General features: G+C 49.7%; 1 protein-coding gene across 2 annotated transcripts in view; it reads left to right on the top strand.

Annotated features, from left to right (window-relative positions):
* The window catches only part of SHANK2 (SH3 and multiple ankyrin repeat domains 2), a 682,193-nt gene that overhangs the window by 352,649 nt on the left and 304,140 nt on the right, over positions 1–25,404 (top strand). For both annotated transcript variants that reach the window (XM_055271428.2, XM_055271436.2), the window contains one exon: positions 282–395. In XM_055271428.2, the coding sequence (XP_055127403.1) occupies positions 282–395 (114 nt within the window). The remainder of the gene's footprint in view (positions 1–281; positions 396–25,404) is intronic.

Raw genomic sequence — 25,404 nt, 5'->3', positions numbered from 1 at the left:
GACGTGGTGTCAGATTCATAAAGATGCAAACATGTCAGCGCTTCGTTCCTGTCTCATCACCTAAGGGGCAGAGGATGCCTGTGATCTGCAGTGGTGGTGCCCCAACGCCTCTCAGCACTGTCAGCGGCTGAAGGAAGTGCAGTCACACCAGAGCCACTTACTCTGCACGCCTGGCCAGGGATGCGCTGATTCTCCTGCCTCTGCCCAGGCCCCTCGTCCTGTTCACCCTCAGGCCCTCCACGTCCCCGCTGCTAATGCCTCTCCCTTTTTGTCGTCTCTAGTTCTGAGCATCGGCGAAGGGGGCTTCTGGGAAGGCAGCGCCCGTGGCCACATCGGATGGTTTCCAGCGGAGTGCGTGGAGGAGGTCCAGTGTAAGCCCAGGGACAGCCAGGCAGGTAAGGCGGGCACTTGTGGCTGCCCACCCTCGATCCCGCGGGCCTATCTCAGGCCCGTGGTCGGTGTTGTCCATGGCAAGATTCGGCCATTACGTCGTAGAGGCAGGCTGAGTTGCAAATTCAAGACTTTCTAGATCTTTGGAAACAGGTTGGTTGCTTTCATTCCTCTGGGCTTCATCCAAACCAGAAATTCCTTACAAGATGGTGTGGAAGCTTTTAGTTAAAAGGCTGCTCAGTACACGTCCCAGAAACTTGGACCGTATGTTCTAGCCGTCAGAGAAAGACTTTTGGGGGTTGATTAGATTTCTTTTTCGATCTCTTCTATCGATGGCATAAAACAGGCAGCTTCCCATGTGCAGGCGAGATGCTCCCGTGCCGCCCTGAGAACACATAGCAAACGCCTCCGTAAAAACTGCTCGAAAGAGTTCAGTGTTCCGACGGGAAGCCATTCCAGCATCTCTCTTAGAACCTCCAGATATAGCACTTGCTGAAAATTGTTTCAAAATTGATTGCCGAGAGATTGAATTGATTAAAATGTGAAGAGGAGACCACTTATATAAAATGATACCAAGAGTGTGTGTGTGTGTGTGTGTGTGTGTACACATATATAAAAGAGTGGAGGAAAAGTGAAGCCTTAAGTGTCTTATAAGAAGAAAGCAGTCCGCATGTGCGCATGTGAATGGCGTCTGGCTTTTAGTAGAATCCCAGGCTCACAGAACATGTGTCAAGCGGCCATGGACGCTGCGGCCACCAACCATGCACGCCTTCTTGTGCAGAGCCCGCCGCCTCTGAGCTCTGTCCAAATGGGCCCATTGCCCTGTTTTTGAGGTTCCTAGTCTACGGGCTCACTAGGTAGCCCCCCACCGCCTGATCAGATGTGCTGGGGCCAGCCAGGCCCTACAAACGTGTGTTCTGGAAAGCAAGGAGGAGTCTGTCCTGGACCTGGCTGGCTTTGCAGTCTCTAGCAGGGAGTCTCGGTGGGTTTTCTGTCTGAGATCTTGGCTTCAACGGGGGCTCAGTTCGTGCAGCAGTTTCCCTGCTGATGAGTCCCTGCTCAGGCTTAGACACCAGACGGTATTGTGGGGTGTCGAGGTAAGACATGTCCCAAACTTAACCACGAAGGAGGAGCTGGGAATATGCTCTGCTCAGAGGCTGGGTGGGAGGGTGGGTGTTTTTCTGGATGTGGCGATGACAATGTTACCAACAAAGCTGGTCTTCCCAAGAATGGGGTCTTTCTCTGTTGTGTGCTGCACAGCCAGTATCCAAAAGCAAAAGTGAGCTTCAAGCAGCACAGGCTTTATTTGATGGCCATGGAACTGAGAAGTGGGAGCTTGGCTGACAGATCCATTTATCGGCTCCCAAGAGCTGGGAAGTCACAGATCTGGGGCCTCTGTAATGAAGGGATTGGGCATTATATCAAGGGGAGGAATATTCATGTCTTTTCTGGAAATGAGCAGAAAGCTTCTCAGAACTGGTGTGCCGCCTTCCTTTCTGTCCTTTTATGGTTTCTTTCTGTTGTTGTCATGGTGATTGTCAACTATCCTGGTGCTGGTGGGAGGGTCATTTAGCATGGAAATCAGATTGTAATGAGGTTAGAGGTTCTTCAGAAGCCAAGTGAGCTGCCATCTTGGATCCCACTAGTCTTAGCCTTTTTGGTCACCAGGGGGAACTTCTGACCTCAGGCATCCTGTTGCTTCAAGATAAGCAGAGTTGAACCAGGTAGGCCACACGGGCTTTACGCTGGGCAGCAATCACACTGAGCACTGGCACAGGCCAGACCTCCAAGCCCTGCCATTGCCCGTCCACCCCTGGTCCACACCCACCCTCTCCTGCAGGCAACCTGCCCCTGCCTCACTTGTCTGAGAAGGGCCAGGCCCGGGAGCTCAGCTTGCTTCCTAGGGTTGCCCAGTGCCTTCCTTCTCCCTGTCCTCCAGTCCGCTTCTTGAGCAGCCACCACTCCTCCCTCTCCTGGCACTCACCTTCAGAGCCACGCTGGCTGTCCTCCCTCCACTCTTTTGTTGGAAGGACTCAACTGTGCCAGCACTGGGCTTTGTTGGCTATGCCACACCTGGATGGGGCAGTCCTGGGGGGCTGCCTAGGGGGATCATTTGAGCTTCCTGCTCTCTCCATCCTCCAGAGAGTAGTGGCTTCCAGGATAGTGTGCAGGAGGAAGCAGGGCAGCTGGAGCAACCTGCCTTCCTTCTCTCTCCTGTGGGCTTTTCCTGTCCACCTGCCAGCATCACCCTGTGTGCCCTAGATGAGAACGTATGGCTTTCTCCAGCCCCATTGACAGAGTCCCCACCCAGGGCAGGTGGGTGAGGTGGAGTCTGCCAGAAGACGCACATCCTGTGCAGGCAGCTTCCAGAGGGGCGGTGGTTTGTGTTTGTGTTTACTGTGGGAGGAGGTTATTTAAGGGGTAAGACAGAGGTTTCTAGAAGGGTGATCTTGCTCCAGCTCACACTCCCAGGACAATGTCCTTGATAAAACCGTATTTTCTACCTGGGCTGATGTAGGTGTGAGTCTCATTGGGCTAAAGTCAGGGCATCAGCAGGGCTGCATTCCTTTCTGCAATCTGTGGGGGAGGGTTAGTTTCCTTGCCTTTCCAGCATCCTTGGCTCCATCTCCATCTTGGCTCCTTGGCTCCATCCTCCATCTCCAAGGCCAGCACCTGTTGGTACGGTCCTTCTTCCATTGCATCTCCCCAACCCTCCCTCCTGCCTCCTCTTCTTCCACTTTTAAGAACCTGTGTGAGTATGGCCAGGTGCAATGACTCACACCTGTAATCCCAGCACTTTGGGAGGCTGAGGTGGACAGGAGTTGAGTTCAGGAGTTCGAGACCAGCCTGGCCAACATGGGGAAACACTGTCTGTACTAAAAATACAAAAATTAGCTGGACATGGTGCCACGCACCTGTAGTCCCAGCTACTCGGGAGGATGAGGCAGGAAAATTGCTTGAACTTGGGAGGCAGAGGTTGCAGTGAGCTGAGATTGCACCACTGCACTCCAGCCTGGGCAACAGAGCAAGACTCCATCTCAAAAAAAAAAAAAAAGAAAAGAGAAAAGAAAAGGAAAGAACCCGTGTGATTAGATGGGCACACCTTGCTAATCCAGGTCAAGTAAACTGATGGGCCGCCTTAATTCTGCCTGCAACCTTAATTCCCTTTTGCCTTAAGGGAACATATTCACAGGTTCTAGGGATTAGGATCTGGGCATCCTTGGGAGGAGCCATCTTTCTCCCTAACACAGATGGCAAAAATGAACATCAGAACTCTCCTCTAACACAAAGGCTGTGGGTCAGGGAAGGAAGGCATCTCTGTGACCTGGGGTGGAACGAAGTACACCAAGATCACAGCACAGAGGAGTTGAGGAGGGTGGGGAGGATTCCACAGTGGTTCCTGCTCGGTTCTGTTTGCCCTTGGGTGTTCTAAGATCGTGACTTAGCACCTTCTTTTGTATTATCTTCTTTTATAGAGGTGTGATTTACATACAGGAAAACACACAGATTATAAGAAAAATCTAGTTCAGTGCATTTTAACAAATGTACATACCCACGTCTCCAACTGCAAATAAGGTATTAAACCTTTCCTTCACAGGCTGGGTGCGGTGGCTCACGCCTGTAATCCTAGTACCTTGAGAGACCGAGGCAGGTGAATCACTTGAGATCAGGAGTTTGAGACCATCCTGGCCACCATGGTGAAACCCGTCTCTACTGAAAATACAAAAATGAGCTGGGTGTGATGGTGCATGCCTGTAATCCCAGCTACTCGGGAGGCCGAGGCACAAGAATCACTTGAACCTAGGATGTGGAGGTTGCAGTGAGCCAAGATCACACCATTGCACTCCAGCCTGGGTGACAACAGCAAAACTCCGTCTCGAAAAATATATAAAATAACTAAAAAAAAAAAAACACCTTTCCGTCTTCCCAGGAAGTGATCTCAGGCTGTCTTCTAGCCATCCCTCCCCATCCCACACCAGAAGCAAGTGTGATTCTGATTTCTGTCACCATAGACCAGTTTTGCCTATCATTGGATTTCATGTAGATAGGACCCTGCAACATGTACTCTCAGGCCCAAATTCTTTCTCTCAGCCTAATGCCTGTGATATCAGCTATGTATTGCAGGACTCGGTGGTTTATAAATTTTTTTTTTGTTTTGAGACAGTCTCTGTTGCCCAGACTGAAGTGCAGTGGCGCCATCTCAGCTCACTGCAACCTCCAACTCCAGGGTTCAAGTGATTCTCATGCCTCAGCTTCCCTAGTAGCTGGGATTACAGGATCCCACCACCACACCTGGCTAATTTTTGTATTTTTAGTAAGGAGGAGATTTCACCATGTTGGCCAGACTGGTTTCAAACTCCTGACCTCAAGGGATCCACCTGCCTCGACCTCCCAACGTGCTGGGATTACAGGCATGATCCACCGTGCCCAGACAGCAGTTTATAAATGTGTATTGCTGGGTAGTGTTCTATGATGTATTTACACCACAGTTTGATCATTCTCCTGATGATGGACATGTGGACGCTTCTCAGTTTCAGCTAATATGAATGAACCTGCCAAAAAAGGTTTTTGTGTGAGTCTTTCTAAGGACATACATTTTTATTTCTCTAGGTAGAAACCTGCTGGGTTGTATGATAACATTTTCATTTTATAAGAAACTACCACACAGTTCTCCAAAGTGCTGTCCCATTTTGTTCTCCTACCAGCAGTGTGTGAGAGTTCCAGTTGCTCCACTTTCTCATCAACATTTGGTCTGTTTAACTTCAGCTGTTCTAATGGATATGAAATGATATCTTATTGTGGGTATAATGTGCATTTTTCTGGTGATGATGAAGCGTCTCTTTGTGTGCTCATTTGCTGTATGTATAGCTTCTTTAAGTCTTCGGTTCATTTTTAATGGTGGTGTTCATCTTTTCCTCATTGGTTTGTAGGAGTTCTTTATATATTCTGTTTATCAGTCCTTTGTCAAATATATGCTGCAAACATTTTTCCCAGCCTGTGACTTGTCTTTTCATTTTCTAACTACAGTCATCTCTCAATATACACAGGGATTGGTTCCAGGACACCACCCCTCACACCATATACCAAACTCCACCTCAAGTCCCACAGTCACCTCCGTGGAACCTGTGTGTGTGAAGTCAGCCCTGTATATGCAGGTTTTATATCTCATGAATATTGTGTTTTCAATCTACATTTAGTTGAAAAATCCACATGTAAGTTGACCCATGTGGTTCAAATCCGTGTTGTTCAAGCGTCAACTGTATGCCTTTTAATGAGTAGAAGGGTTTTTAAATTTTTGAATCTAATCCAAATTATTCTTTTTTTCTTTCACGTTAGTGCTTTTTGTCACTTTTTTCTTTTGAGTTGGGGTCTTGCTGTGTCATCCAGGTGGGAATGCAGTGGTGCCATCATGGCTCATTACATGCCTTGACTTCCCAGGCTCAAATGATTCTCCTGCCTTATTTTAAAATTTATTTTATTAGTATATTTTTTTGTAGAGACAAGTTCTCACTATGTTGCCCAGGCGGTTCTTGAACTCCTAGGCACAAGTGACCCTCCTGCCTCAGTCTCCCAAAGTACTGGGATTGTAGGTGTAAGCCACCATGCCTGGCCCTTTTTGTAGCTTTTTTTGATGTTGAAAATTAGAAGACTTTGAATATACATAGAATCTGGAAGATGGTACAAAATGTTTTTAGATGTTCCCATCCAGCAAGCTCTTTCTACACAGTTGGCCTTGCTTGCACCCTTGGAAGCTGTTTCTCTTTTATGGAGCATCATCGCTTTATGTTGTAAAATGAACATTTAGTTGGTAAACCCCATTCATGAACATTAAATGAAATAAGTGAGTGACTCACAGAATGAATAACTCAGTAAAGAAGTGGCTGCTCAGGATCCAGTGAATGATCATCGCCTCATGACAGTCGCTGGAGGTTGGGGATAACAAACAGCAAAATCAAATGGTGGTCCTCGTTGGCTGGTTGGTTGGTTGGTTGGTTGATTAGCTAGCTGGCTTGCTGCTTGGTTGGTTGGTTGGTTGGTTGGTTGCTTGCTTGGCTGGCTGGCTGGCTGGCTGGCTGGTTGGTTGTTTGATTGGTTGATTAGCTGTGTGGCTGACTGATTGGTTGGTTGGTTGATTAATTAGTTGGCTGACTGACTGATTGGTTAGTTGGTTGGTTGGTTGGTTGGTTAGCTGGCTGGCTAATTGGTTGGTTGGTTGGATGGATGGTTGGTCAAATGATACAAGTTCAGCTTAGTTCCATGAATAGTTTGGTAGTTATGCCTTCAAGATATAGTGGGCTTACTCACCTGAGCCTTAGTTGCAATTTCTTAAGGCTGCATGTTTATGGGACTTCACAGTCTCCAATGGGCTTTTCTACATGCTGTCTCATCCAACCTTCTGGAGTAAGTAGGGCAGGAATCATCACCTGCATTGTACACATGAGCATCCCCATCTCAGCATGTTGGAGCACACAGATAGGGAGTTACTGGGCAGGGACTATGACCCATTATTTGTAACTACTAATGCTTGAGCTGTGACCTGTACCTGCATCAGGGCAGCATTTCTCATGCAGTGGTCAGGGTGGTGATCCTGGTGTGTGACTACCAGTGATTAATCCTCCTGCACATCCACCTGAGGCAATGGGGAAGCAGAAACATATCCAGGTCTATTCTCAGCTCAGCTGTCTCTGGCTGGCTCTGAGTAGACTTCTTTATCTGAAATGTGAAGCCTGGAGATGATGAGTATGAAGAGTTGGGGGGAAGTTTATGATCGTAGCTTTTTTGTTTCTGTGCATAAGAGACAGAGGCATGCCCAGATTTATAAAATCTCACTTCTTTGCATGCATCAGCCCAGAGACCTGAGAGCTAAGTGCCACATATGACTATGTTGTTATATACAGGAGGAGATGCATCTTGGAAGATGGTGCTCTAGAAAATTGGTGGTTAATTACATGCTTGTCCTCACCCCATCCTGCTGGAGTTTAGGCTCCCTGAGGGCAGGGACACCTGTGCCCTGCATGGTGCCTATCCAGGACAGAGTGCATGTCAGTTGGCCCACCGCATTTGTGGAAAGGAGGTTGGGTGGTGTTGCACTTAATCAGTTAGGAGTTGGAAGGTCTGGCTTTTGTCAAGACTCTAAAGCTTTCCTCCCGTTTGTATTAGGTAGCACAATGTCAGTTGCTATGACAAGTGAACCCACAACTTCAGTGGCTTAATGGAGTGCAGGTTTTTTTCCTGCCTGGTAGCCACCCAGTGTGGTCTCTTCTGGTCAGCAGATGGGCTGATTTTCTCCATGATGTGACCGAGCAGTCCAGGCCCTTCCATTCTGTGGCCTGGTCATCCTCGAGGGCCTTAGGGTCCCCTGCCCCCAGCCTGCAGAGATGGGGAGAGAGAATGGAGAAACGCTGCCCTCTTGTGTGAGGCTCTGGCACAGCAGGGACACACATCATTTCCCGTGACACCCTGTGGAGGGGACCTGGATGCTGCAGATGCTGAGACCTGTGGTCCCGGGCCAGGAGCCACCTCCTGGTGACTGTTCGAGTCAAGATTCTCCAGAGAAACAGAACCAGTGGGACATAGACACAGATGTAGATACAGATAGAGTGTATGTATTAAGAGACTCATTTCAAGGAATTGGCTCACCGATTATGGGAACAGGCAAGTCTAAAATCCTCTGGGCAGTCCAGCAGCCTGGAACGCCAGGCTGGACCAGACAGGACCTGGTGCTGCAGCCTTGAGGCAGAATTTCTTCTTCCTCAGAGAAACCTCAGTTTTGCTCTTGAGGCCTTTTAACTGATTGGAGGAGGCCCACCCACATTACTGAGAAAAGTTTTGACTTCAAGCCAACAGACTGCAAATGTTAACCACATCTACAAAATACTCTCCCAGTAACGCCTAGGCTAGTGCTTGGCTGCACAACTGGGTGCTATAGCCTGGTCCGTTGGCCCATAAAGCTGACCCTCTGGGGCCAAACATGCACCCTGGATGGAGAGACAGTGCCCATCTACCCTGCTGGGGACTTGACTGCCTTCCACATCTTCCAAGACATCGATTTCCTCATCTGCGAATTCAGGCTGGTGGATTGTGGAATCACTTGATCCTTCCTCCTCAGAATTCTACACGTTGAAATCAGGGCTGCCCCTGATGATGTATCTTGACTAAGAAACAAAGGTAAAATATTTCCGAAGTAATCAGTTGGCACCCATGGATGAGGCAGTTTATGAAAAATGAATGCAATGCACGTGCATGCAGTTTTCAGTGACACATCTTATGTGTACGTGGAAACTGTCAGGCCAGGGCTCTCTGTTTATCCCTGAGAAAATGACAAGGCCAAGCCGCACCAGAGCAAATCGTATTTTAGTTGCTGAAACAAACAAAAGACTTGACTATCAGTGAGCACCATTCTTGTAGAACATGATGAGAAAATGGGTATGATGAGTCACCACTGTACATCCCTGTTTCCATCCTCCAGAGACAGGATCTGGTCACCTGAAAGCCACTGAGGTAGGAGTGGGGGCCTCACAGCCAGGCAGCTCAGACTGGGGAGTAAGATGCCACATTCTCAACTCCTACCTCACTCCTGGGCACCTACCCAGATGAGCAGCACCTACCCAGTGTAGTTTTAGCATGTCCTGTGCCGTATGCACCGCCAGAGCCTGTTGGAGTCGGGATCCTCAATCAGCTGCAGAGACCACCGAGGAAGTGACTTGATGGGATTCTCTGCAGAATGGGCTTCCGGAATCTTCTGGCTGACTCCCTGGTGCAGGGCTCAGGTAGAAGGTGTGAGTGTAGGATGGGATTAGGTATGTCTTCCCTTGACTGGCCACTGTTGTGGGATAAGTCTGCATTTAAGAATAATCCCCATGGCTCTCTAGAAGTTTCTAGAAGCTAGCCATAAGCACAGGGTCTAGATCAGACAGTCAGAGCTCTGACCAGGAAACAGATGTGGTTTGCAGTGTGTCCTTTCTACTTTTTTGTGGCACTCAATGGAGAAGAAAGAGGACCTCATTTGAGCCTCCTAATTGCCCTTTATGGGAGGTGCCTTTATGATCCTCGCTTATTCATAAGGAAACACGTGTTGTGTATGTGTCTGGGAAGCATGTACGCCAGACTCCAGATTCCCAAGCTCTCTTCCCATGGACTGTTCCCATTCAGAATCCCTGCCGTGGACTCTCCTTTCCAGCCACTCTCCAATTTACCAGCGTAAGGGGCCCTTACTGGGAGCATCTTACAGCTTAGCATTGCCATTTGTTCTGAGAAGTGTCTCCGGACCGCCACCAGCCCCACACCCTGAGGGCTAATGAGCACAACATTCTCAGATCTCTCCTTCAGATCGTGTGGACCTGACAGGGTGGCGGTGAGGCTGGCATGTGTTTCCTCCTCCCAGAAATCGCCCTGAGCGCAGTTGCTCCTCTGTCATCTGAAGCCACACCTGGAGCCGTCCCCTCCTGTCTCCTATAGGACACCCTGTGTGGCCTCGTCGGGGTTTCAGGACACACTTGGAGTTTAAATCTCCTCCTCCCAAATCCAACCCTGGGGTCAGGGCTGGGCAGGAGAAGGATGGGGACCTCTTGGTTTTACCAGCTGTTTTGTGACTGCAGCAGTTCCCCGTTATCTTCGGGGGATACTTCCCAAGACCCCTATTGGGTGCATGAAACGGGGGACAGTGCTGAACCCTGTACTGCATACACCGTGTTTTTGATCTGATATCAGAGCCAGCTCTTAAGTGACTAACCAGTGGGTGGTATAGACAGCAGGAGTGCGCTGGACAAAGGGATGAGTCACTTCCCCCGGGCGGAACGGCCCTCGACATCACACTACTCAGAATGGCATGTAATTGAAAACTTTTCAACTGTTTATTTCTGGACTTTTCTGTTCAATATTTTCAGACTTCAGTTGACCATGGGTGATTAAAACCTCAGAAAGTGAAACCATGGATAAAGGGAGACTGCTGAAGTCACAAGTGACTTGGGGCCACTGTCCTTTGAGATTTCTTGTCTGTGGCCATTGATAAGAAGAGGACACAATGAGGAGAGTCCTCATCCACGATGGCCCTGGTGGGGAACCTGTCCTCTTGACCATCACGCCTCCCTGTTCAACACTAGGTCAGCTTCTGGGATCCACCTGCTCTCCCTCGGGAGCCATATCAAGTATGCACTGGAGTAAGTCATGTTCCCCCATCCTGCAGGCCATGTAACGTTATCGTTCCAGCCTTTTCAGAGCACACAGTTCCAAACCTTGTCCCTGTGGTTGCATCCTCTCACCTCTCATTTGATGTTTATAGGTAACTCATGTGATTCTCAGAGTAAACTTGGGAGGGGGGCATGCGGCGATGTTAGTCCATTTTAGACACAAGGTCAGAGACGGTGAGTGACTTGATCAGAAGCATGGGTGGCCAACCCAGGACCTAAACATAGATACATCTGAGCTGACATCTGTTTCCTTTACCTGCGAGGCTGGAGCATCCCCAGGGTCAGCCAGCCTCTCAGATGTTAAGATTTTGTGGCCTTGGAGTCAGGGACCAGGGGTGGTGGTGGTGGTGGTAATGATGATAAGTGGTTGATGGCAGCCATGGTGATACTGTTTATGGTGGTGGTGGTGGTGGTGGTGGTTATGGTGATGATGGCGGTGATGCTGGTGGTGGTGCTCATGGCGATAATGGTGGTGATGCTGGTGGTGGTGGTGGTCATGGTGATGATGGTGGTGATGCTGGTGATGGTGGTCATGGTGATGATGGTGGTGATGCTGGTGGTGGTGGTCATGGTGATGATGGTGGTGATGCTGGTGATGGTGGTCATGGTGATGATGGTGGTGATGCTGGTGGTGGTGGTCATGGTGATGATGGTGGTGATGCTGGTGATGGTGGTCATGGTGATGATAGTAGTGATGCTGTTTTTGTTGGTGATGATGGTAGTCATTCTATTGATGGTAGTAGTCATGGTGATTGATGGTGGTAGTGATGCTACTAGCAATGATGCTGGTGGTGATGGTGTCAGAGGTTTTAAGATGATAAAGGGATGATGCTAGTCAAGTCTGGCACTCCACCTTGGTGAGCACTGCTGCTCTGGCCATGAACAAATATTCTTCCTCATCCCAGCCCTGTGCAGCCTTCCCTTTGTTTGGAGTAGGTTCCTGGCTTTCCCCTTCTAGTTCTTGAAATTCCATTTCTTTCCTCACATCTCCTCTTGATGTAAAGGAATCAACACCACACTGGGTGCCCTTGAGAAAAATTATTTTACCCTTGTATGTCTCAGCTTTCTCATCTGTAAGTTGGGTTTATATGCCCTGCAGATAGACACACCCTGCAGAGTTGTTCCAAGGGCTCACAGAGAAGAATGCAAAAGTATAAAAGTTCCGTAAGCATACAAGAATTGTTACCAACAGCACTGATGGAATGGGCTTCCTGATAGTAATACTGGGAACACCAGCACCACCAAGGCTCTGGCCATGCAGGGCACTGTGGCTACAGTAGCAGGTCATTGTTACTCCTGCTCTGCCCTCACCTCCACCCTGCCCATCTGCTTCCCTGCTTTGTGAGGCTTGGTCTAATAGACTGTCCCACCCCCAGCTCCATGGTAAAAGGAGGCCAGGCCAGAGACAGCCCAGGGTGGCTGCAGAGGAGAAAGGCACAGAAGCAAAGGACAGGTGCAAAGGTCATGATTCCACTTGATTGCCCCGTCATTGATAAGCCCTGTGCTGCCCGTGCCAGCTGTGTTTCCACTTGAAAGTTACTCCTGGTGTTTGTTGCAAACTCTGACAAGGTCTCGCTTACCCTGAGAGGAGACTCAGGCTGCAGTGTGGGAACCTCTGCACTGCTAGAGGTCTGGTCCCGGGCCCATCTGTGCATAGCAGGTAGGACACCAGCCTATCAGTGGGCCCAGGTGACCACCCTCAGCTAATAGTGGAACCCCTCCTCTTTGAGCCCCTGCTTAGAAACCAAACGGTCCCTGAAGTGGACGGAGCATCCCCATGTCCACCCCCTCGACCTGGTGCAAATTAATCTCAGCTTTTGTTTTGGCAGACTGGTGCCCGAGGTGGGGGATGATGCCCAAGGCCACTGTTGCCTCTCTTGTTTTGTCACCACGCCCCCTGTCCTGGAACATGTGAGCCCCTGGAAGGTTTGGCAGGGTCCAGCACCACCTGGAAGCCTGAGACTAATGGTGGCTCCAGCCACCCGGAACACCCTCTAGAGACCTCCCTTCACCCCACTGACAGGCCCTGCCCAGCCCCTGAGGGGTGCTGGCGAGACAGAGGTAGTGGCGTTCACCAGGGACAGACTCCTCTCCCTGCAACTGGCAGGCTGCCTCTGCTCCACTGAGTGGGCGATGGAGCTTGGCGGGGTTGTGGGGAGCAGGGCCAGCTGGCAAGAAAGAAGGAGAGAGGAGACTTTTGGAGAGAGGAGAGTTAGGTAAGGGGATGGGCCACCACCCTGGACAGAAGAGCTTTAGGGGGCATCTGGAGCAACGCAGGTTTAAAGCGGAGATATGCTTTGATGAGTGAGGGCCCCTCCCCCTCGGGTCACCCCAATATTTTTAGCAGCAAACCTCATGCCTCGTCAAGCCTGGGGGTAAGATGGTGTGTGGACAAGGGCAGGAAGGGGCCCAGGCACCCCCAGGGGTCTGTCCTGTGTAATGTGCAGGTCTCCTGTCCCCTCCTGACCATGCCCATTGGGCCCATAGCCCGGATCCTCCCGGAGGCTCACAGGCCACCCAGAGATCAGGTCTGTGCTGGGCTCAGGTGTCCTATGGGCCTGGCAGCTGTGGGCACACAGGCCCCAGGACACCCCATGGAAACCCAGAGACTTTCTACAGGTGGCCCTCCTGGGAAGCCACGACTTGTGCTCAGGACCTGGGACCAAAAGCTGCACGTGGCAGCTCGTGTCCCTGGCCCTGACAGCTCCGCCTGCAGGGGACCACCTGTGGCTTCCTATGTCCATGGATGGGAGGCAGGATAGCAGCCCCCAATAGCAGGAGGGCTCTTAGCAGTGGCGGTTGGAGCGTGGGCCCTGGCCCCGGGGCTGAAGGACTCTGGGCAGAAGCCCTGATGTTTACCGAGATGGGGAAGCCAGAAGAGTCCTGACTGCCCCACCCAGCATCTCCGTGGACCTCAGCCTCAGGCTCCCGGGGAGGCAGACAGAGCTCTCAGCCCATGCCACAGAGGGGGACAGTGACACCTGAGGACATCACCTCGCTGGTCAGTGGCAAATGTGGATTAGAACTCAGGGTTTCCGTGGCCAGGCACGGTTGCTCATGCCTGTAATCCCAGCACTTTGGGAGGCTGAGGTAGGCAGATCACCTGAGAGGTCAGGAGTTCAAGACCAGCCTGGCCAACATGATGCCTGTAATCTCAGCTACTCGAGAGGCTGAGGCACAAGAATCGCTTGAACCCAGGAGGCAGTGAGGTTGCAATGAGCCGAGATCACACTACTGCACTGCACCGACATGGTGAAACCCCGTCTCTACTAAAAAAAAAAAAAAACAAAAAGAACAAAACTATCCAGGTGTGGTGGTGCACGTCCTGTAGTCCCAGCTACTTGGGAGGCCGAGGCACAATAATCACTTGAACCCGGAAGGCAGAGGTTGCAGTGAGCCGAGATCCTGTCACTGCACTCCAGCCTGGGTGACAGAGCGAGACACTGTCTCAAAAAAAAAAAAAAAAAAAAAAAAAAATTGCAGGGGTTTCTATGTATTCTCCCGAGGACTCTTTGTGCCAAGTGAGACCCTGGCTGGATGAACAGGGTGCCCAGCTTCTTCCTGCAGCACCCAAAACATCCCAGCTTTGCCCCAGAGACACCCCTGGGGCCTTCAGGCAGCCACTTGTTCCCACTTCCAGCCTGTCCCCAGTGGCCCCTGCCCTGCGTCTCACACCCCCTGGGTCTGTGTCACTTCCAAGTCTCACACAGTGGGTCCCCAGGGCAGGCGTCTGGGAGACGACCTTGCAGGTCAGACCCAGAATCCAGCAGTTCCCCTTCACTCCTTCCTCTTCCGGGCCTTCTGAATAGATGGGAGGACCCCGTATGGTGCCTGTGTGATGCTTTTATTTTTAATTTTTCTGTGTGGCGCGTTAACAAGCCTACAGAGAGGTTCACAAAACAACCGCACGTCCAGTGGACCCAGCACCCCATGGACCCAGCACCACCAGCCCCACCCACACACCCCCCCTGCATGCTCAGCTCCCTCCCCGGGATAACTGTCTCTACCCAGGGCTGGTCTCGTACACAGTTGCTTCCTGATTTTATTACTAGTCCCAGGCTCTTATTACACAGCCCCAGACAGTGTCGTGGGACTTTGCCCACTCGTGAGCCATATGGAGACAGGATTGGCGTGTGCTGTGCTGTGCTGGCTTCTCTCCCAACAGCTGTCCCTGGTATCTGGGCCATGTGAGTAGATCTGGGTCACTCATTTTCACTGTGAGGTCGTTCACTGGGGATTTGTCCCTCTGTCCCGCCGTGGGCAGTCGTAGGCCACTTGCTGTGGGAGTCCCTACCCTTGTGTCTCAATGTAAACCTGGGTGCCCTTCCATCGCCCATACCCCAGGGGTGACCGTGCTGGACACGTCCTCTGCTTTTCTGAATTCTGCAACCCTGTCCTGCATGGACCTTGTTGTCAGCCCAGGCTGCTGTAACAGAACACTGAGGTCTGCGGGGCTGAAATACTGGTTCTGGAGGCTGGACAATCCGAGATGAGGGTGCAAGCACGGCCGTTTCTGGGAAGGGCGCTCTTCCTGGCTTGCAGACAGCCTCTGTCTCTCTGTGTCCTCATCCACAGAAAGACAGACAGAGAGGAGCACTGTGCTATCTCTTCTTAGGATGGGAGGAATCCCATCTTGGGGACCCCAGCTTCGTGACTCATCTAAACCCAATCACACCCCAAAGGCCCCATCACATTGGGGGTCCGTGAATTCTGGAGGGGGTCACAGACATTTAGTCTGTAAGAGTAATGGTGCCCACGTGTCGCCAGCTCACTACTGACGGGCCCTTCCGCTGCGGGCGCGCTGCGTGTGCGATGATGATATGGTTGTGATTGCCATTTGCGGTTCCCTTATTACTTCTGAGGCCGAGCACCTTTCTATGCATGTATTGGTGGGCTGTTTGTGTGTCGTCTTTGGCCACGCACCAGTTCGGGTCTTCTGCCTGTTTTCCTTCAGGCTTGTCTGTTTTGTATCGATTTGTGGTCACTCCTTGTATACTTCAGAAGCAAGACCTTTGTCAGTGGTGCAGGTGTGCAGATGACTGCTCCCAGGGCGTGGTTGGCCTTTGTTTTCTGGGGGCTGGGGGCTCTTCCACACAGCTCTGGTGGTCTGTAGTCCTCCTTATAACTTGGAGAAGGCGGGCCTGGCCCAGTGCCTCCCACAGACAGCAGTGCAGCTCAACTGGGACCCCATAGCTTGCTTTCCCCTTTGTTGAATGTGAAGGCTCCCTTCCATCTGTGCCAGGGAGGCTGGTTTTCCACTTAAAATGGTGACTTAAAGAACTGCTTTAAGGCTGGGCACGGCGGCTCACGCCTGTAATCCCAACACTTTGGGAGGCCAAGGCGAGCTGATCACCTGGGATCAGGAATTTAAGACCAGCCTGGCCAACATGGCAAAACGTTGTCTCTATTAAAAATTAGCCAGGTGTGGTGGCGGGCACCAGTAATCCCAGCTACTCAGGAGGCTGAGGCAGGAGAATCACTTGAACCTAGGAGGCAGAGGTTGCAGTGAGCCGAGATCACACCACTGCACTCCAGCCTGGGCAACAGAGCAGACTGTCTCTAAATAAATAAATAAGCATTCTCATTGTTCAATTCCCACCTATGAGTGAGAACATGCGGTGTTTGGCTTTTTGTCCTTGTGTTAGTTTGCTGAGAATGATAATTTCCAGCTTCATCCATGTCCCTACAAAGGACATGAGCTCATCATTTTTTATGGCTGCATGGTAAGTATTCCATGGTGTATATGTGCCACATTTTCTTAACCCAGTCTATCATTGTTGGACATTTGGGTTGGTTCCAAGTCTTTGCCATTGTGAGTATTGCTGCAATAAACATACCTGTGAATGTGTCTTTACAGTAGCATGATTTATATTCCTTTGGAACATCACACTGGGGCCTGTTGTGGGTGGGGTGCAGTGGAGGGGAGGAGGATAGCATTAGGAGATATACCTAATGTAAATGATGAGTTAATGGGTGCAGCACACCAACATGGCACATGTATACATATGTAACAAACCTGCACGTTGTTTACATGTACCCTAGAACTTAAAGTATAATAAATATATATATATATATATATATATATATATATATATATATATATATATATATATAATAAGTAAGTAAATTGCAAGCTGCTTTTAGAAATAAACGTGTAGGAATGACTGTGTTTGGAAAACTCTGCCCTGCGGCTTTGAGGATGACCAAGCAATGGTACCTTTCCCAGACAAGCTCCTTAAGGCTCTCAGAGATGCCTGGGTTGGGGGAGCTTCAGATGTTTGCGCCGGGCAGTGGGTACCATGGGGCTCTGAAGGTCCTGACAATAATCCTGACCCCGATTCCAACACCAGCCAGTGCCTGTTGGGCAGCTGGCTTCAAACCGGACGTTTCTCATGGTTTTCCTCCAATCTCCAGAACAATCCTGCGCGTTCAGTATTGTCGTTCCTATTTTGCATGTAAGGATGTGGGCTCAGGGAAATTAAGCAACTGGTCCGGGGTCTCACAGCCCTGTGAATTGCAGCCTGAGGATTTGCATGCGGGTCACCTGACAAATGGAACCCCTCACTCTTTGGGCTCATAAACAGAGAACCGACACAAACACCATCCAGAGAAGGTGAGAACCAGAAGGGATGATAGTTACTGCTTAGCTCAAAATCTCTCTGACTTAGTAACGTGTAGGTCACTGTTAAGAGGGAAATCTCCTGCGTTAAAACAACAACAACAACAACAACAACAACAACACAAAACGAAAAAACTATTGTGAAACAGAAGTTCTGTCTTTGAAAATGTGAATTACAGCCCGGGCCTGTAATCCCAGCACTTTGGGAGGCCGAGGCAGGCAGATCACCTGAGGTCAGGAGTTTGAGACCAGCGTGACCAACGTGGTGAATCCCCGTCTCTACTATAAGTACAAAAAATTAGCCAGATATGGTGGCAGGTGTCTGTAATCCCAGCTACTCGGGAAGCTGAGGCAGGAGAATCGCTTGAACCCAGAGGTAGAGGTTGCAGTGAGCCGAGACTGTGCCATTGCATTCCAACCTGGGTGACAGAGCAAGACTCTGTCTGAAAAAAAGTGCATTACCAGGGAAAAACAATTTTGTCTTTAAAGATAAGTATAGAGTCATGTATTTAGGTTATCATCTACATGTTGGCACCAAATAAACAGACATGAGATGCCCCTCAGATGACTTGGAGTTTCTGGACCCCAATTTGGGAAAACTCATTTAGAGCCAGGCCTCTATTTTTCAGAGAAGGAAATCTGGGCTTCTGGTTACTGGGGATCGAATGCCTGGCTCATGGCAGAGCTGGCCTGGAACCCTGGGGTTAAACTCTGACCTGGGGCCTCTCCCTTCCCCTGTACCAACTCAAGGGCTGCTCTGGTCGTTATTGCTTTTTAAATTGGAGGCGACAAAACCCCAGGGCTCCCTCCAACCCCTGTCCCTACTAAAGGAATTTATTAGTGTACATAATGGAGAAGCCTAAAATTGTCTGGCATCAGGCATAGTTGGATCCAGCTGCTCAAATGGTATCCCCAGGGAGCTCTCATTCCATCTCTTGGCCTGATTTCTCCATGGGGGCTTTATTCTTTGAGCAGCTCCCTCTCAGGATGTTGCCTGGCAGCTCCAGGGCTTATGTCCTTATAGGTCCAAGTCCTGCAGAAAGAAAATGGCTCTGTGCTAGCTTCTTAGCCAGAGTCCTGCAATGTGCCCTGATGGGACCGACCTGAATGATGGCCGTGCCCACCCAGAACCAGTCACTCTGGCTAGGGGGTGGGGGCACCAGCAAGTGTGACTGGCCGGGTCTGGGTCAGGGGTGTAGGGAAGATGGCTTGCCAAGGACATTTGGGGTGCTGGAACCAGCAGAAGGAGGGGGTGGCAGGCAGGACCTCTGCAGGCCATAGAGATGTGCCTTCAGCAGGGACGCCAAGCACCTCGGCTCTTTGAAGATCAGAGGAGGATATTGCTGTGACCTGCTTTCTCAGGGAGTAGGAATGCCTTCCCAAGGACATGAAGGGGGTGGGAGCTGTCACCCACATCTCTGGGTGGCTCTGCTTGGAGCCATGGAACAGGGCATGGTAGAGTCCTATTAAACAGAAGTGTCGTTAGTCACAGTGTGTATAAACCCTCGGCAAAACATCAGCATACCCATGTTTGGTTCTTCCAAAATAGAATGTCTTTGTTATCTTTAGAGCATTTAAAAATACAGGCAAATGACTCTATTAGCACAATTGTAATCTAAAATATTAATAAGCCACAAAAGCCAGCTTCCAAAGAAGTTACTAGCTGTTCCCTCACAGAACATAAAATAGCTATGAGGACGCATTGTCCTGTCTACTAATGATTATGTTTTTGTTAAACAACTGTGGCAGACTCCTGCATCCCCCGCCCTTTCTGTCTCATACACCACTTTATTAAAACACACTCAGAGCCTCACTGCCGTGAAGTATGTGCTGCTGTTTCATAGCAGCCGCTCTGTGTTTTAAGGACCAGCTTCCATGCTTGGGTTCACCTCAAAATAGAGTTCTGCCAGGTCTATGTGTTGTTTCAGGTTCCTTTGGGAGGATCCAGTCTTTGGCTTTGCTGTGGGGCCCAGGCCTTCCTCGTCCCCTCCCAGCAGTGGTGGTGCCTGCTCTGGGTTACTATGGCAACCTGGTGATGCTGGGTACCAACCCTGTCCTTTTTTTCTCCACGGCCCCTCCTGCCACTACAGGATGTGGTGTCTGCAAAAGTCACCTTGTATGGTGGCCACTGTGGGCAGAGGGTTCAGGAGAGAGGGACAGTGGCATGGCCTGGACATTCACGGGGTTAGAAACCTTCTTAGTGCTACACTGGGCTGCCAATGTGGGGGGCAGCAGGCAGGGAAGAGTCTATATTAGTCAATTTGGGCTGCTATCATGAAATACCATAGAATGGGCAGCTTAAACAACAGAAATGTATTTCCTCTCAATTCTGGAGTCTAGAAGCTGCAGATCAGGGGCTGGCAGGGGAAGTTCCTGGTGAGGCCTCTCTTCCTGGCTTGCAGCTGGCCGCCTTCTCGCTGTGTCCTCACAGGGCCTTTCCTTGTGCGTGCACACCACTGCTGTCTCTTCCTCTTCTTAAGAATGCCAGTCCTCTCGGGTCAAGGCTCTGCCTATTTATACGTTCATTTAATCTTAATTACCTCTCTAAAGCCCTTTCTCCAAATCCAGTCACATTGAGGGGGTCATAGCTTCAGCATAGGAGTTTTGAGGGGGACACACACATTTAGTCTATTTCAGAGGTGAAGAGTCACAGCTGTAAACAAAGCTGAATTCTGTGGATGACTTCTCAGTTTCGCCCTTTCTTACCACACAATCCCATCCTCTGCGGGGCCATTTTGTTGTGTGAGCTGAAGGCAGAGACTGCTGCTTGACAAGGCTATACCCTGGCCCGTCAGCATTTAGAAGCCTCTTTAGGTCAGTCTCAAGGCTGTTCTGGGGACTTGACCTGGATTCTTTTCCATTGAAAAGGCAAACATCAGAGTCCATGACTCCTGATTTATGTCTCCTGTGTGACCTTGGGCAAGTTACTCAGCTTCTCTGAGCCTCTGTTGGCATTGACAGTAATGTGTTTGCCACAGGGCTGCTACGAGAGGGGAATGAATTCATCCTGTAAAGCACCGGGAGCAAGCTGGCTCTCCTATCCTTATTCTCCCTCCTCAGCTGCAGATACCCAGGAAACATGGGCTGTGTGTGTCTGGACAGCCATGCGTTAGGGTATGGCCCTCAACCTGGCCTATAGAAAAGTAATGTGGATGCCAGGGCTCTACCTCCACCTCATGAAACCTGAATGTCTGGGGTGGGACCTGGGAATCTGTATTTTTAAGCAGCTTTCCCAGTGATGTGTTTGATGAGCTGGGATCAGGAACCTCGTGTTGGAGCAGATTTAATAAGTGCAAATGGTGCAAGCCAAGAGGACCTGGAGGTTAATTAGTTTGTAAACTCCTGTTTTTGGGGTCAGTTGATCAAGGTTTACTACCCTCCATGAGAGCCAAGAACCAGGAGGATACAACTGACTCACATCAGTATTCTCTGCACCTCACACAGTGCCTGGCATGGAGTAGGGGCTGAGAAAGTACTTCCAATGGATGGATGGATGGATGGATGGATGGATGGATGGATGGATGGATGGATGGGTAGGTAGGTGGGAGGATGGATGGGTGTGTAATCAGATGGATGAATGGGTTAGCGGGGTTGGAAGGATGAAGAGTAGTGGGACATTACTTGGATTAATGGGTGTGTGGGTGGATGGGTAGATGAATAAATGGGTGGGTGGATGGGTGTATGGATGGATAGATAGATAAATGGATGGGTAGGTAGAAGGATGGATGAATGGATAGTTAGATGCATGGGTGGGTGAGTGGATGGATGACTGGGTGAGTGGATGGATGGATGGATGGATGGATGGATGGATGGATGGATGGATGGATAAGTGGATGAATGGATGGGTAGGTGGGAGGACAGATGGATGGGTGAATGGATGGGTAGGTGGATGGGTGGATGAGTGAGTGAGTGGATGGATAAGTGGATGAGTGGGTGGATGGATGGGCAGATGTGTAAATGCATATGTAGGTGGGGAAGGATGGGTGAGTGAGTGAGTGGGTGAATGGATGGATGGATGCATGAGTGGGTGGGTGGGTAGATGAATGGATGGGTAGGTGGGTAGGTTGGAGGACAGAAGGGTGGCTGAGTGGATGGATAAATGGGTTAGTAGGTATCTCAATGGGTGGATGGGTGTCTAAATGAATAGTTAGGTGGGTAGATGGGAGGATGGGTGAGTGGGTGGATGGATGGGTGGGTGGATGTATGGATGGATGCATGGATGAATGTATGGATGGATGAGTGGATAAGGGATGGATAGGTGGGAGGATAGATGGATGGGTGAATGGACGGGTGGCTGAGTGGGTGAGTAGATGGATAAATGGGTGAGTAGGTGGGAATCTAGTGAGACCTACCCAGTTAGGTGGGTAGGTGGGAGGATGGGTGACTAGGTGGATGGATGGGCTTTGCTTGGGGGTGTTTATAGATACTCACTCTACCTTTCATACACAGCTCACCACAATTCCAGTTGTGCATCCCTTCCTATTGTAAACCTTTACAACATTACCCAATGAGATGTCTTTAAAACCATAGAGTTTGTGAGCAACAGGGAAGGCAGTGAGGTGTGCATGAGGCTCTTGGCGATACCGGCAACATCACTGGCATCCCAGGCCAGGTTGTCTTCGAGTCTTTGGCCCCTAGAGCATGTTAAGGTATCAGTTACCTTCAGCCAACCCAGATGCACTGTGGCCTTAGACTCTGCATGCCTGTCCTGTCCCCCAAGTCCAGTTTGCAGGCCTCAGCCCTGCCCCTGTGGAGCCAGAGGAATGGGGTTGGGGCTTGGACATCCACACAGGAGAGGTGGGTGACCTGTCCCCACTCACTCATGCCATCAGTGTCTTGGATTCTTGGGTGTTCCAGAAGTCTGATGTTGTCATGTCCTGAAAAGGTGGAAGGAATGGGCTGCTCCCAGTATATGCAGTGGAACCACTGATGTGCCATCTGTCAGATGGGAACCTCGTGAGGACAGACCTGCTTTCTCTCGCTTGGCACTGGGACACCAAGTCTGGGTCTGGTCAGCCAGGGCTGGGAGCCCCCTTCTAGCTGGGGCAAAGATGGAGGCCAAAGGCCACCCCCCTACCAAACCTCCAGAGCATGCCATGGCTCATTCTGGGAAACGAAAGCTGTCATATGGTGCTCTGTTATTGAATGAAGATGTTGTTTTTGGCTCCTCTGAAATAGACGATGGGAAACAGATTCGGGGATTATGAATAAACATTGACTTATGGGGGCCGCGTGCTGGTAACGATGAAACCTCCACATTTGCAGATTAAATTTAAGACAGGCATATGTAGAGTGGATGTGTAAAGGGCAGGTTCCTGCTCAAATCATGTAACCAAGGAGAGCATCTTGGACGACACTCTGTAGCCCCATGTCCACAGCCAGGTTGTGTGGCTTAGGAGCACCGGGTCCAGGGAAGACCCCGTGTTTCTAGGAGACCTGGCACAGGAAGCCAAGAGGACATGGCTGGGAGTGGTGGATTGGGCACCATCTGTAGATGTGGGTCTAGAGTCAACACTCACCTTCAGCAGAGGCAACCTCCAGATGCCTCAAAGTGGTTAATTGAATCAAAGCAGGCTGCAAAATAATTTTTTCTCATTCATTTGAGACAGATCTCACTCTATCACCCAGGCTGGAGTACAATGGCACCATCTTGGCTCACTGCAACCTCTGCCTCCCAAGTTCAAGCGAATTCTCCTGCCTCACCTTCCCAAGTAGCTGGGATTACAAACGCGTGCCAACACGCCTAGCTAATTTTTATATTTTTAGTAGAGACGGGGTTTCACCATGTTGCCAAGGCTGATCTTGAACTCCTGACCTTGTGATCCGCCCGCCTTGGCCTCTCAAAATGCTGAGATTAGAGGCGTGAGCCACCACACCCAGCCAATTTTTTCTCTTTTTAAGAGACAGGATTGCCTTTGTCGCTCAGGCTGGAGTGCAGTGGTGCAATCATAGCTCACTGCAGCCTTAAACTCCTGGACTCAAGTGATCCTTTCGCTTCAGCCTCCCAAAGTGTTGGATTATAGGTGTGCATCACCACACCCCCAGCCTAAAAGCAATGTTTATTTTTTAGAGACAGTCTCACTATCTTGTCCAGGCTGGTCTTACACTCTTGGCCTCAAGCAGTCCTCCTACCTCATCCTTGCAAAGTGCTGATGTGACAGGTGTGAGCCACCACACCTGGCCTAAAATCAAATTTTGACGGTTAACCCTTGCCTGTTTAGTTTTATATTATTCTGTGATCTGAAGGAATTCACACAGGACACCAACCTTTTTTTCTTTTCTTAAATTGATATATAATTTCAATGCCATAAAATTTACTCTTTTAAAGTGCACCATTAAATGGCTTTTTGCATGTTCACAAGATAATGCAAACATCACCACTCTCTAATCCCAGAGCATTTGCATCACCCCCAAAAGAAACTTTGTACCCATTAGAACTCACTCCCAGCCAGGCATGTTGGCTCACTCCTGTAATCCCTTTGGGAGGCCGAGACGGGCGGATCACCTGAGGCCAGGAGTTCAAGACCAGCCTGGCTAACATGATGAAACTTTGTCTCTACTGAAAATACAAAAATTAGCCAGGTATGGTGGTATGCACCTGTAGTCCCAGCTACTCAGGAGATGGAGGCAGGACAATTGCTTGAACCTGGGAGGTGGAAGTTGCAGTGAGCCGAGATGGCACCACTGCACTCCAGGCTGGGCAACAGAGTGAGACTCCATCTCAAAAAAAAAAAAAAAAAAGGTCACTCCCCGATTTCCACTTTACCGGAGCCCTGGCAACCATGACTCCACTTTCTGAATCTAGATTTGCCTGTTCTGTCCATTTCATGTAATCGGATCATCCATGTGGGGTCCTTTATGACTGGCTTCTTTTACTTAGGACAGTGTTTTTGAGATTCTCCCATGCCATAGCATGTATCAGAATCTCACTGCTTCTTATGGCTGAGTTGTATTTCACTGTATGGTTATACTATACTTTGTCTCTATTAGATGACGGACACTTTGGTTGTTTCCAGTTTTTGACTGCTGTGAATATTTATGTGCGTGGTTTGTTGGAACACCTGATTCCAGTTCTCTTGGGTATTTATCTAGGAGCGGAATTGCTAGGTCACAAGGGAACTGTAGGTTTAACCTTTTGAGGCACTGCTAGACTGTTTTCCACAGTGGCTTCATTTTACATTCCTGACAACAGTGTAGGAGGGTTCCAGTTTTCCCCTCATCTTCGCCAACGCTTATTATCTGGTTTGTTGTTGTCGTTATAGGCAACTTAGTGGGTATTAGACCTATGTCATTGTGGTTTTGATTTGCATTCCCCTAATAACTAATGATGTGAAGCATTTTTTCATGTGTTTATTGGTTATTTGTGCATCTTCTTTGGAGAAAGGTCACTTATTAAACTAATACTTTATTATACAAGTAATACCTAGTCCTATAGCAAATTTGGAAAATGTAGAAAGGTATAAGGAAGAAAATTAAAATCACTCCTGAGTCTATCCCACATTCATAGTCACCACTGAGGCTGTAGTTCTTTGAGCATAAATGTATATTCAGCAACATTAAGCTCTTTCTCTATGATTATGAATCTGCGTTTCTCCAAGTGAAAAGACATGTCATGAATTGAAAAGATCCTTCCAAAGCACCATTGCTAATGGCTCTTCCAGTTGTCACAGATGTGTGACATTTGTCGTCTGTTCCCCCCGCTTCTGACTTGTGCAGTTGTTCGCGTGTTTCCCTCTTGTGAATAATGCTTCAGGAACGGCCTCATCATCTCAAAGCTTTGCTCTTGTCCTTAGGACGCTGCCCTGTGAGCTGCTTGCCCAGCGACTTTGCACAGCAAGACATCACCTTGTAGCTGTTCTTGAGCAGTGCACTGGCATCCAGGCCAGGAGTGTGGTTGCCTCACCCCCAGCTCCTCCTAGAAGTTCTAGAAGGCCCCTCTCTGGTTCAGCTCTTGGCAGCTCAGTAAAGATAAGACCTGCCCACAGCCCTGGGAGTGGGCAGAGACTGGGGGATTAGAGGAGCCAGAGGTCACCTCCAACTGCCATTTAGCTCTTAGTGGGCTCTTCAGCTGGATCTAGAAACCAGATTGACAGCAGGCAGATTAACAAGAATAGCATACCAATTGTATTGGTTTTACATATACATGGGAATCTTCTACAAGAGAGTAAAATGCAAAGAAGTGACCCAAGCAAGACGCTTTTGTAC

This window comes from Symphalangus syndactylus, chromosome 1 (genome assembly GCF_028878055.3).
Source record: "Symphalangus syndactylus isolate Jambi chromosome 1, NHGRI_mSymSyn1-v2.1_pri, whole genome shotgun sequence".
In the NCBI taxonomy this organism is placed as follows: Eukaryota; Metazoa; Chordata; class Mammalia; order Primates; family Hylobatidae; genus Symphalangus; species Symphalangus syndactylus.
Note: the sequence above shows the minus strand (reverse complement) of the source record. Positions and strands in the feature narration are given on the sequence as shown.